The sequence below is a fragment of the Molossus molossus genome, unplaced genomic scaffold, assembly GCF_014108415.1.
Source record: "Molossus molossus isolate mMolMol1 unplaced genomic scaffold, mMolMol1.p scaffold_m16_p_11, whole genome shotgun sequence".
NCBI classification, from domain to species: domain Eukaryota; kingdom Metazoa; phylum Chordata; class Mammalia; order Chiroptera; family Molossidae; genus Molossus; species Molossus molossus.
This window is the reverse complement of record NW_023425346.1, coordinates 100,356,047-100,369,504: the sequence shown is the minus strand read 5'-3', so window position 1 is coordinate 100,369,504 and position 13,458 is coordinate 100,356,047. Positions and strand designations below refer to the sequence as shown.

At 45.2% G+C, this 13,458-nt stretch overlaps 2 protein-coding genes across 11 annotated transcripts in view; one reads left to right on the top strand and one right to left on the bottom strand.

Moving 5' to 3' along the window:
* Window positions 1–13,458, bottom strand: part of SP100 (SP100 nuclear antigen) — a 101,640-nt gene that overhangs the window by 3,009 nt on the left and 85,173 nt on the right. For 8 of the 10 annotated variants that reach the window (XM_036254197.1, XM_036254196.1, XM_036254195.1 and 5 more), the window contains 5 exons: window positions 10,535–10,650; window positions 8,743–8,863; window positions 8,399–8,470; window positions 7,143–7,286; window positions 6,222–6,327 (listed from right to left, as the gene is read on the bottom strand). In XM_036254197.1, the coding sequence (XP_036110090.1) occupies window positions 6,247–6,327; window positions 7,143–7,286; window positions 8,399–8,470; window positions 8,743–8,863; window positions 10,535–10,650 (534 nt within the window). In that variant the 3' untranslated portion in view covers window positions 6,222–6,246. Of the gene's footprint in view, window positions 1–6,221; window positions 6,328–7,142; window positions 7,287–8,398; window positions 8,471–8,742; window positions 8,864–10,534; window positions 10,651–13,458 lie in introns of those variants that run through there. The other 2 variants (XM_036254201.1, XR_004958658.1) reach the window with 2 other exon arrangements.
* The window catches only part of LOC118625333 (nuclear body protein SP140-like protein), a 48,647-nt gene that overhangs the window by 22,317 nt on the left and 12,872 nt on the right, over window positions 1–13,458 (top strand). The gene's annotated exons all lie outside the window — the stretch shown is intronic.

The window sequence follows — 13,458 nt, the reverse complement described above, 5'->3', positions numbered from 1 at the left end:
GTGATCTGGTAAAAGGCTTGAGGTCCCTGTGGGGAAAAGGTTGGGAGTTATTCGTTGTACATATTTGTGCTGCTCAGAGTCTTCCAAGGCTGTGACTAATTCAGATAGAAAAACTGGGTGAGTGATGTCAGTTTCCCTTTGTGGTAGTGGACATACACTTTCTTCTTGGAGCACAGTGGTTATGTTGCCAGCGATGCCCACGAATCAGGGTGTCCTCATTGCCACTCTACCTTTCTGCCCAGGATGGTGATTTTGTCTCCCTTGCCTCTCCGTTGGTTATGTGGTGCTAGCTGGCCTTACCCTGCTGTAATCCTATCAGCCCCATTCCTACCAGGCTGTTTGATTACATGGAGCCGTTTCTTAGTGTCAACTCCAGTTTACAGAGGACAGGAGAAAGTGAGGCTCTCACAAACGCCAGCACCCCCATCAATGCATTTCCTGTTGCTTGAGTGAAAAGACTGTCCTTGGGGCTCATACAGGTAACAAAGCCATGTGGCATGTTTTCTGGCCTCATATAATATCTCTAATTTAACACTGCTACCTCCCTGACCCCTTCTTCAATACTATCCTGAGACATTTAGGGAATTTCCACCTCATTTACTAACTGCTGTCCTTTGGCCAAGCTCAGGGAGCCAACTCGGTTATAGATAGGGCCAGTTCCAGATGCCCTTACAGGACCTTACACCCCGATTTAGAGGAGAGGGCCTCCATGACAACAAAGTCTCCACTGTTCAATTTTGTATTCTCCTTTTCGGGTCTAACACCCTAAAATTCCACTCCTGTAAGTGTGTTCTGTTGTGTTCAGTACCAAATAAGCCAGGACTTGCTGGCTTACGTAGTGGCAATAAACCACACCCAGTTCCACTGGCTACACAAAGAGGTTTACTTCTTGCTTACTCAAAGCCCACAGTGCATCCAGGAGCCCCTCTGGGGTGGTAGTAAGTAACGGTCCCAACTGTTTCAATCTTTGGTCATCCAAAACCAGGCTTCCATAATCACTGTGGCAGAAGAGAGGGGACATGGAAAATTCTTATTGCTCTTTCATGAATCAGTTTGCGAATGACTCATGCCATCTCTCATCATAGTCCCTTGGTAAGTGTATTAGTCACTTGGCCCTGTCTAATACAAGGAGATGGAAAATTCTTGAGGGTATATGTAATATTTGGTGATTACAATGGTCTCTGCCACAAATAAAAAAATGGTAGGAAAACACCAATTCTAGATAATGATGCAACAGCGAAGCCACATCACTGAATTCTCTTAACCCAACAAAGCCAACAAACAGGAGTTGCAAGGAAAAAAAAAAGGTCAAAATTTAAACTGTAAATCTAAATGAAAAATATAATTTTATTAGGAGCCAAAGGATTGAAAATAAAATATGCTATGGGAGAGAGCTTCAAGGATAAAATATTTTGCTTGGTTTGTGATGGAATGTATCCATTTCTCTACATAACTGTAGTTCCAGAAAGTTTATTTTCTGGCAGGATCTCAGGACATTTTTCCTATATAGGTGACCATCCTTTTTCAGTCATAACAGCAATAAAGGGAGACAGAACTTCAGACACGTTTGTTTCGGAATCATCCCTGAATAATTCCATCAATTGTAGTAACCTTTTTTTTTTTTCCTCCTCTCGCTAAATCTACCATGAGACAGAAATTATATCTAACACCTAAACATCTTCTGTTAGACAGGTCATTATGGTGTTTCAGGCCCCTAGAATTAGCTGAAGATTCTTGTTCAATAACCCTTTAAGGACATGGGAATTTCCCTTTGTCCAGCACAGCATTAACTTGGAAAGCAGACATTGGTCTCTGGGAAGGGTTCGGAAATGTTCAGCCTTGGTTTTCATGGCCCCCATTTGCTCTGGTTTCCATCAGCTAGCGGGCCAGACAACGGGAATTGCTGCCTTGTACTTGAATGAGCACTTTGAACACGGAACCCCTACTATGTGTAGCCACAATGACACATTCATGTGTCTCAGACATGGTTTTAAATACTTTACATTCATAAATTCATGTAATCTTCAAAATTTTCTATTCCAATAACTAAATTTCATTCCTGGATGGTGACATGGGGTGTTGGAGACTCAACTTTGGCGCCGGCCTAGAGACAGTAATTTCAGAGGCTGAGGTACTTCCTCAGAGGGTGTAGTGTGTACTCTGAGCCAGCTACCAATATATGGTGCTCTGAATATTTCGTGTCGGAGAACCTGTCAAGCAAAGCTAAAATACTGGGCTGGTGAAGAAATGATCCACCCTTTTAATATTCAGTTACTTTATTACTTACACAGACAAGAAGAACAAAGGTACCAGCTTCCCACATCCTCTGTCCCACAGGGTGGCCCCAAAACAGAGGGGGTGTGGGTGCCCTATGGTGCATGGTCCACATGCCTGCTGCAGCTAAGCAGGTGTATGGCCTACAGCTGTGCCCTGCAGAGAGAACCAGGAGGCCCCATACCTCACCGGAACTTGGAAAGAAAGGAGAGAATCATGATAGCATCTGGAAGATGAGGCGATGAGTGGAAACGGCTTTGCAGCAGCTCCTCACAAGCTTCCCACGCGCCCATGTTTTGGAAAAATCACAGGGAATTCTGCCAAGACCTAAACCAGATCATCTACTTCTAGGTTTTGCCGGTGTGGGCCGTGTGGAGACGTGCCAGGATGCCCTGGCTGAGCCATTCCCCACAGAACCTAGTGTGGTCAGAGGTTTCAGTGCCAGGGTGAGGATGCTCCTGTCAGCGGTGCCAGTCAGGATTCTGACTCCATGACTTAACACTGGAAACAGTATGCATCTACTACGTGCTTCCTGATGCCACGGGGTAAAAGCAAAAAGGTATTCAGTGTGTAATCAATAACCAAACTATATAAATAGGAGTAGCTTTACCAAAACATATAAATAACAGTTTTCTTTCTTTGAAAAAGATGTTAAAACATTGATTTTTAGAGAGAGAGGAGGGGAGAGGAAGAGAGAGAAATATCAATGTGAGAGTGACGCACTGATCAGGGATCGACCCCGCAGGCTGGGCATGTGCCCTGACTGGGAATCGAACTGGCGACCTTTCATTGCACTGGACAACGACCAATCAACTGAGCCACACTGGCCAGGGCAACAGTAGTTTTCTATAACAGGAAATAACCAGTAAGAAACTGTAATGGAAAAAAGGTCACCTGCACAATAACAAGAAAAAGTATAGAATACCCGACAGTGAAAACAAAAGAAAGAAGTGAGTAAGTTCTATGTGGCGAGGAGGAGAGGAGACAACTTCACTAAGAACAAAGTAAACAGACTTCTGGTCAAGATGGTGGTGTAGGAAACCGCAGTCCTTGCCTCCTCCCACAACCACATCGAAATAACAACTAAACTACAACACAGCCATCCTTCAGAACTGCCTGACATCGAGCTGAACGGAAGTCCTACAACTATGAAATTAAAGAAGAAGCCACATCGAGATTGGTAGGAGGGCAGAGGTGGACGGGCTGGTCTCTCACCCACGTGTGGCAGATAAAAATCAGGAGGACACCTCGGCTGGGAAGGTCCTCCCTGAGGACTGAGGGGTCCCTGTCCCACACCAGGCTCCCAGCTCAGGGTTCCAGTGCCAGAAAGAGAATCCCCATAACTTCTGGCTGGAAAACTGAGGCTCAGGGAGGCTGAGGCTGCTGGAGCCCCAGGCAGCTCCTCTTAAAGGGCCGGTGCATGGACTTACTCAGACTTGCTCCCTCTGAGCTCAGAGGGGAGGCAGCTCGAGGGGCACCAGTGATATACAAGGAAGAACTGAGCTGTTCGGCCTTGGGACAAGGGCTGGAGAGGGGGCTTTCTCCCGGACAGATGTGCTAGCAGAGGCTGATGTTCATTGGTGAGCCCTTCCCTGGGGCAGGAAATGGCCACCATATCTGGGACTCCAGCGACCTGGTTCACACTGTTTGCCCCGCCCTGGTGATTTCCTGAGGCCCTGCCCCACCCAACTTTCAGGCCCACCCAAGCTGTTTCCAATGGCTTTGCCATAGAATTGGCCTGTCTGGGATCCTGCTTCAGAATTTCCTAAAGTCTCTCAAACAAGCAGCATCTGGTCTCAGCCAGGCCCATACCTCTCATTAAGTGGCCCCAGGCCTGGCACTAGAAGCAGCCAGTCTTGGTTCACAACTTGGCTTTCCCTGTACACCTCCAAGCCCAGCACAAGAAACAGCCATCAGCAGATCACTTTGTAGCTTATGCCAGGTGCCCAGATAGAACACAGGCAGTGGTTGACCTTTCCCCAGAGCCAGCACACCCAGTGGACAGCTTCAGACCACCTCGAAGCACCACCAACCAACCACCTCCACAAGGGACACACTCAATGAACGGAATCAGTGAATACCAGAGCCCTGCTGAAGTAAGTCTTGCTCTGTGTGTTGGGCCCCTACACAACTGATCCTCTAAGGTAGTCAGAGGCCAGTGGTCAGTGGCACAGCCAGTCCTTGCAGCTGATCAGCCTGAGTAAATCCCTCCCATTGATGTGCCAACAGCAATCAAGACTCAATTACAACAGAGGAGTATACAGACCACACCAGGGGTGCACCTCAAGGGCCCAGCTGGAGTGATCAGGGAGGCTGTGCCACTGGATCCTACAGGACATTTACAATAATAGGCCACCCTACGAAGGCTAGGAGACATAGCAACTCTACCTAATACATAGAAACAATCACAGGGAAGCAGCCAAAATGAGGAAATAAAGAAACATGTCCCAAATAAAAGAAAAGAACAAAACTCCAGGAAAAGAATTAAACAAAACGGAGATAAACAATCAATCAGATGCAGAGTTCAAAACAATGTTATAAGGTTTCTCAAGGAACTTATTGAGAACATCAACAACATAAAAAAGGACCAGTCAGAAATGAAGGATGCACTAATTGAAATAAAGTATAATTTACAGGGAATCAATAGTAGAGTAGGTAAAGCCAAGAAGCAAATCATCAATTTGGAATATAAGGAAGCAGAAAACACCCAATCAGAACAGCAAAAAAAAAAAAAAAGAATCCCCCAAAATGAGGATAGTATAAGGAACCTCTGGGACAACTTCAAGGGTGCCAACATTCGCATCATAGGGTGCCAGAAGGAGAAGAGAGAGAACAAGACATTGAAAACCTATTTGAAACAATAATGACAGAAAACTTCCCCAACTTGGTAAAGGAAACAGACAAAAAGTCCAGGAAGCACAGAGGGCCCCAAACAAGATGAACTCAAAGAGGTCCACAACAAGACACATCATCATCAAAATATCAAAGGTTAAATACAAAGAAAGAATCTTAAAAGCAGCAAGAGAAAAGCAGGTCCTTACCTACAAAGGAGCTGTCAGCTGATTTCCCAAAAGAAACTTTGCAGGCCAGAAAGGAGTGGCAAGAGATATTCAAGGTGATGAAAACCAATGACCTACAACCAAGATTACTTTATCCTGCAGAGCTATCATTTAGAATCGATGGCCATATAAAGAGTTTCCCAGACAAGAAAAAGCTAAAGGAGTTCATCACCATCAAACCAGTATTATATGAAATGTTGAAGGGTCTTCTTGAAGTAGAAGAAGAAAAATATGAACAATAAAATGGCAATTAATACATAGCTATCAACAATTGAATCTACAAACAAAATGAGCAAGCAGAGCAGAAACAGACTTCTAGATACAGAGAACTTTTTGTTGGTTGCCAGATGGGTGGGGGTTGGGAGGAAAAAGATGCATGAAAAAGATGAAGGAATTAAGAAGAACAAATTGGTTGTTAGACTGATGAAGCTCAGAGGGAAGGGGGGAGGGCGGGTGGGATGAGGTAAACCAAAGACCTTCTATGCATATATGCATAACCAATGGACACAGACAATAGTGTGGGGAAGGCAGGAGGGGGGTGAGATTGGAGAGGAGGGGGTCAATGGGAAAAAAAAAGGGAGGACATCTTCAATACATTCAACAATAAAGATGAGTTAAGAAAAAAAGAACAAAGTAAATAATTCAAGCAGATGGAAACCCACAATAAGATCCTTCACAGAAAGACACAATATTTTCTATTGTAAATTTCACTCCAAATTATTCAATAAGAGAACTGGACAAAGCAATTTTAAATTTTATTTAGAAAACATATCGGCAGGCACCATGGTCAGTGGCACCTCGGGCGCTTGACTGTGCACTTATGCCGAGGCTCTCTGAAGGGGGAGAGAGAAATGGACAAAAAAAAAAAAAAAAAAAAAAAAAAGAGTTTGGACCGAGAACTGTTCTTGCTGATTTACTGAATGGCAAAAACGTTTTTGAAATTATTCTCAAAGTTGGCCTCTAGTTGAATTCCCATCCTGATGAATTTCTGATCCTGAAAAAGACAAAAACAATAATAGCCATTGCCTTTGAGCTTAGACTCCCAAACCCCTTCACTTGGGGGTACATCTTCCAAGCCAGCTTTATCTTGATTTTGTTTAACCACATGCATTTCAGATATTCCAGACCTTCATTTTAGGCTACCCCAAATGTTAAGCGAGACTTTATCCAGTTTAGAACAGCTTACGTTCCCTGAGAGCTTGAGCGTTTCTCTTTATCTGGGACACAGAGAAGCAGCCTAATTCTTCGTCAGAAATGGATTGATTGATCTAATTTGACAAAATTCAAGTTACTGAGTTTTGCGCAGAGCACAAGTTACTTGAACAATATGATAGTCTGAAAATGTCTACGGCAAACTCACGGTGCCCCCCTTCTGCCTCCACTCGCACCCCTTGAGCCAATCCTTGTTACATTTTTGGTACGGCACTAGGGAATTTGGATGTTAAGAGATCCAAGATTTTGAAACTTGAGAAATTTGATTTGGTATCTTTCTTTAGAAGAGAGAAACACTGGCTGCCTTTAGAAAGCACGTCCGTTCCCTGTGGAAGCGACTAGGTCTGCAGTCTACTGTTCTCTGTGGGAGGAAATCTCTAACAGCGAGCGGACTCTGAGGTCCTAGGGCAATGTCTGCGGTGACACCTCTGGTTTGTTATTCTTTTCCCCTCTGCAGACCAGAGGGTTTTAGAACCCTTCCGGAATTTTTACTTGGGTGGGCTTGCAGCATGATGGGGGAGCTGTAACACTGACCTACTCAAGAAGATGAAAGGCAAAGTGACAATGGAAAGAGAATGGGAAGCGGGGGCCACCTACCTTGCAAAATGCCCTGAGGTTCTCAAAGATGAGGCGCATGTCCCGCACAAACCCCTTCACTTGGGGGTACATCTTCCAAGCCAGCTTTGTCTTGATTTTGTTTAACCACATGCAGTTCTCCTGGACCTGAGGTACCTGCTGACTCTGTGGACGGACGTGCCAAAGGGCAGGCCATTAGCAGGGGTCCAAGTCTACTTTCTTTCTTTCTTTCTTTCTTTTTTTTTTATCCTCACCCGAGGATATTTTTCCATTTTTTGTACAGATAGAGTGGGAGGGAGAGAGAGGAAGGGAGAGAGAGGGAGAAACATCGACGTGAAGGGACACATCGAGTGGCTGCCACCTGCACGACCAACCAGGGCCGGGGACAAACTGCAACCGAAGTACGTGCCCTTAGCGGGAACCGAACCCGGGTCTCTCTGGACCGCAGGCCGACGCTCTAACCGCTGAGCCAAATTGGCCAGGGCCAAGTCTACTTTCTATAGGCTCTCACTACTGTGGACTGGCTGTTTATGTCCCAGCCCTCAAACTCATATGTTGAAATCCTTACCTCCAATGTGATGGTGTTAGGAGGTGGGGCCTTTGGGAGATAATTAGGTCATGAGGGTACAGTGCTCGGGAATAAGATTGGTGCTCTTTTATTTTTATTTTTTTATTTTATTTTTTATCCTCACCTGAGAACATTTTCCCATTTTTTTGTTCAGGTAGAGTGGGAGGGAGAGAGAGGAACACAGAGAGAGAGAGAAACATCGACGTGAAAGGGACACATCGAGTGGCTGCCACCCACACGACCGACCAGGGCCGGGGACAAACTGCAACCGAGGTACGTGCCCTTAGCGGGAACCGAACCCGGGTCTCTCAGGACCGCAGGTCGACACTCTAACCGCTGAGCCAAACCGGCCAGGGCAAGATTGGTGCTCTTTTAAAGGGGACCCCAGAGAGCTTGCTCCCTGTTTCCACCATGTGAGGACACACCATGAAGTTGTCAGCCTACAATTTAGAAGAGGGCTCTCGCCAGAGTCTGACCACGCTAGCACCCAGATCTTGGACTTTCAGCTTCTAGAACCATGAGAAAAAAATTTCTGTTGCTGAAGGCACCTGGTCTGCGATACTTTATTATAGCAGCCCAAGCTGCTAAGTGCTGACTAAGCTGATTAAGACATCCATCAACAAGGCAATGCCAATGGCATCTTGTACCCATTGCATTCATATCACAAATCTGACAAATGCCAGTTTGGGGCTTTGTTGTTGTTACTTACATAATATGGTTCTGAGGCAAAAAAGGAGCTTTCTGGACAGCGATAGGCTTTCAAGAGGAGAAACACACATTTCTGCAAAAGACAGAAGAGATCTTAAGTGAAAGGCAGCTTGGAGAGAATGAACTGTTATGCCTGTCCAGACAGAACGCACAAATCCCAAACCTGTGGATTCTGAAACAAACACGGAATGAGGATTTCCTTTGGATATACATTTTGGTGCTAGGTCATGTGATCAAAGCACAGCGTCTTGCCACTGGGCACCATTCCCCCAGCTCCTGCAAGACTGTGCTTCTTCTCTCAACTGAACAGAAAGAAGGAGGCTTCAGCTTCACATTGCAACTCACCAGATACTCCTCATCCAGCATCTCCCTCTCCAGGACCTCTGATTCCTGATGACATGATTGATTTTCTGGGTTCCTTTCCTGAATAGCCCTTATCTGGCAGAAGATGCAACTCCATGGGCTCCTGAGGGCAGGATATACAGTGAGCAGAGGCAGGTTCTCCATGAAGCAGCTACCGTTCCTACAGCTGCTGAAGTCCTCTGTTCAAGAAGGACTATTGGTTTTCACCTTGAGGCCAACTTCACTCTTGGAAGCCCCTCTGCATGAGAGTCCCATTTGGGCTCAATTGCCAAAGACACCCCTCCCATTAGTAGTCTGTTGAGTTAGGTGCCATGGTGGGTGATGGAGTCTCATTCACCTCAAAACTTAAGTGAGTGTGGTAATGAGCCCTGTTGGCCACAGTTGAGTATTGGAAATAAGTACCGTAAGGACTGGAGACTTGGGCTTTGACAAACAATCAGGCCACACGAAAAATCAGGAAATCAGCACTGTTCTCTCAATTTTTCTAAATAAGCACAGAGAACATGCCACAGGTGTCCTCCCCTCTGGCATTGCCTTATCTATATCTAGAATCTGTGCTGCAGAGACTTCTTGGGAAGGAAACCTACCAACAGAGTGTCAGGTATTCTGTTTGCCCCTAGCGTCCTCTCTACCAGGCGCTCTGTGCTGCCAGGCTCTTGACAATCAGGCGGATACAACAATTCATCTTAGAGATGTCATTTAGCCTCTCTCCTGGGCCACTCCAGTCCTTTCTCAGAGGCCCGTTACAAATTAAGATGTACCGATTGTGAGTTATAAAAGTAGTCATGGGGATGTGAAAACAGTTATAAAAATAGTCACGAGGATGTACAGCATATGGAAAATAGTCAAGAACATTGTTATAATTATGTGTGGTGTCAGATGGGTACTAGACTTACTGGGGATGTCAGCAGGTAAATTATATAAATGTCTGATTAAGTTGTACATCTGAAACTAATACTATAATGTTGCATGTCCATTGTAATTGGAAAAAAAAAAAAAAGGCCTGTTACAAAGTACCCATGGTACAGGAATGGGGACTATTTGTGGGTTCAACAAAAAAGTGGACCTGTCTTCTCCCTCTGCAGATTGCCTGACTGACTACAGAGGTTTATGCCTAGTCTCTGAGGTGGCACCACTGCCTGGGAGCTACCTGAGAGCCGTTGGGTTATGTTAGATTCCATCACGGAGGCCAATGCTCTGTCCTCACGGGGATGCACACATTCCTGGTTGACATCCTCTGCCCACACCACCACTTACAGATGCCTTATCAATCTCTGTGTTAGCCTGTGTACCCTCTCCTCTGACCAAGGATACATTTTACAGCAAAGGAAATGCAGTAGTGGATTTACCCTCAGAATTCATGAGTTTTATCATAGACCCTGTCACCCAGGGTCTGCTGATTCGATAGACTGTGGGGATGGCCTTCTGAGGACTCCTCACAGCCCCAGCTTTGCCAACTTTGTGGTGTTCCCAAAGCAGGTGTCATAGGCCATCAGCCCATCCAAGGGCACGGGGAACCAAGCAGGGGAGGTGGTGGTGACACTTCTCTCTGTTCCACCTAAACACTTGAGGAGTTTTCACCTCCCACGAGTCTACTGCTGCCAGCATGGTTAAATTGCTCTGGATCATATTTCTGGATCCTGATACTTAAGGACCCTTCTCCCTCTGTATCAAGACACATAAAACCGGAGACAAACTTTGCAGGCTGAGTGTGCAAGGTGGGAAGAGCTGCACCACAAGAGGGAAGGACAAGAGGGGTCCGGGTTTCACTAACCTGTCAGGATCAATATGTTGTAAGTGGCATTTCTCATGAAAGGACTGTGGACAAGTATCACAGCAGAACAGTGTTCCTCCTTTACGGCACACCTCACAGTGATTTGAGTTTTCTGGCTAGAAGGGGAGATAATGTAAACATCACTAGGATCATTGAAACTCCAAAAAAGGTTGACACGTTGGGACTCTAGAACACACAGACTTTGCTTGTACTGATGGGACACTTGTAAATTTCTCCCCTCAAAATATTAAGGAACAACATTGAGCAGAGATCTTAGAAGAAGACATTCTGGTCTGCAGTGCAGCTCAGGAGGAAGTGGCTGTATTAGATCAGGAAAGTTTTCCTTATGAAGACCAAGATTTGGCTAGCAACAAAAAGGATGAACTAAAGATAATCTGAGAAATTTATTATTCTGCTGGAAAAATCTGGCTCAGAAATACAATGTCTTATCTGATTGTCTATGTTGTATCACCTAAATGAACTCACCAAAGAATGATTTACTGAGATATCACTGCACCCCATTTTCTCAACCACAAGTTCCCCATGAGTTGAAGGTCCCGGGAAGGAATTCCTGGACTATGGATTCTGTGCCTGGAGGGCCCCCGGGCCTGTGAGAGTACCTTTGGGTTGCAAAGACCAAGGACACAGATGACCAGGTAAATGTCAGGGAAGACCAAACTCTTCAGCTCTGGGAGCCTGGGAAAGATGCCTCATGACTCAGTTTGGCGTGTAAGGCGTAGAAGTGCCATCTCTGAATGGGCAGGAATTACGGTAATGGCAACCACTGGGTCCATGGATGACCTGGCACTTTGTTTTATATACGGAAGATGGAGGAGCCCACAAAATTGGTTGATGCTAGAATTTCCACCAATCTTAATATGTGGGATCTTCAGTCAGATTTAATTTAATTAAGTGAAGTAAAAAATTTGACAGTGTGTGCATCTAAGTATTGTGGAATCAAAAAAATATATAGTAAGAATGGTAAAAATTAGAAATAAAAATAGGAACTGGTCAAGGAATGAGCCCAGTGAGGGGTGAGAAAAATCCCATTTTTTTTTGGGGGGGGTGATAATCTATGTGGCAATAACATGTAAATCCCTACATACTAAAATTTCTATGTATGAGGGTCATGTGTCTGTGATGGAGAAATGTCCAGAGGTATTTGGCTCCTATTCTGGGACCATCTGAGCAGAAAGAGGGCTGTTTGAGGAGAACTGTGTGTGGAGGAAATGTTTCACCCAATGCGTAGGTAACAACTCTATACCTAGATGAAAACAAGTTGTCTACATAATGGGTTAGAAAGAGGAATTCATATTCTCCTGTGACAACATTGGTACAAAATAATGCACAGACTTGGGGACTGGCCCACCCAGTGATGGGTGGTTGAGACACTGGTGGGTGGTGAGGAATTGAGGAGGTGGCAGGGAGTGTCACTCCACTTCTTCCTTCTAGAAACACTATGCTTTGTTCTCTGACACCCTACTCTCTTGGAATCTACCCCCTGCCCCCCCCCCCAAAAAAAAAACTCTGCTTCTTTCTTTAAAGTTTATTACTTAGAATGTGGGAATTCCTTGGGGCTCTGTCCTACATCTCCTGTTCCTTTCACTACTCCCATGACCATGCCTACATATTTATCCCTAGACTTTGAAACATGTGTCTCTGGTCTCCTTCTGAGTCCCTAAACATCCATACCACAATTTCCATAATCTCCAGTTAGAAGTTTTTCACTGAGTCTAAAATCCACCCTGTCCCCAACCATATTCCTTATGTTCCTGTCTGGAATCTGGTTCCCTTTTAGTTCTCCATCTCACCAAGCACCCACCACCCTTCACCCAGGAGCCTGGAAGTGAACATGGATTCTGCCTTCTCTCCGTCCAGATTTCCAATCGATCACGAGTGTTGCAGATCACAATCTTTAAATATCTCATCTCATCCCTAGTGCTTCTGTGAGGTCTGCTGCTACGAGGGTGTAGAGACCCTAATCATAATACCATCATATTAGAAAGAAAAGGCCTTCTACTAGAGTTACAAACCATAACAGTCAGAATATCATCTTTGGGGCCAATGAGCTTAGGTGCATTGGACTACACCTTAATCTTTAAACTCCTTTCGTTTATAAATTTAATATAAGAAGAAGAGACACAAAAGTCACATATATGAGGAAATTTTAAGCTGCAATATGTCTCTTGCCCATGATCTCCCTTTCAAGAAGAAAACTTGTGGAATGGCTCATTAGGGACATCCTTGGGCACATCCTCACATGGGCCTGGCTTGCCCTGGCATGAAGCCTTGTAACTGTTTTTCCTTTTTTTTCATAACAGATGAGACCCATGGATGCTGACCACTATTGTTAGGCTGCTCAGTCAAGGTTTCTGAACCTTGGGTATCATTAGAATGACTTGACTTCCTTCTAGTCTGGAACAATGACTGCCTCAGCTTTTACCTCCAGTCCAGGGACAAGTGGCCATAGACAAAGCACCCAGTGTGATCCAAAGCATAATGACCTGAGAGGTAGGGATGTCACTGCCTGCTTCTCTGGGTGTCCTAGAACCACCACCCACCCCATTAGTTATTCTCTCATGTTAGACAATGAAGGTGGGATGGGCTCCATGGACTCCATAAAGAATGCACTTGCCCTGAGTACATTTCTCTGCAGGACTCATGGCAGGGTCTACACCTTGAACTCGCCAGCTTGGCCTGGCCTGTTTCTTCTGGCTGATGTATGAAACCATCTTATAGCTTCCTGCACCATGGAGTGGATGTTTGGGATTTTCCTTTCCTTCCCTTCTGCCTTCTTTAAACTGCTGATTTCCTCTCATATTTGCTCCTTACCCCTAATCCACAGGCCAGCCTTACCTATTTCCACTTCAAGACCCATCTCTAGAAACCCCATATCAAGAGCTCTGCCTCCCATACTACTAAGG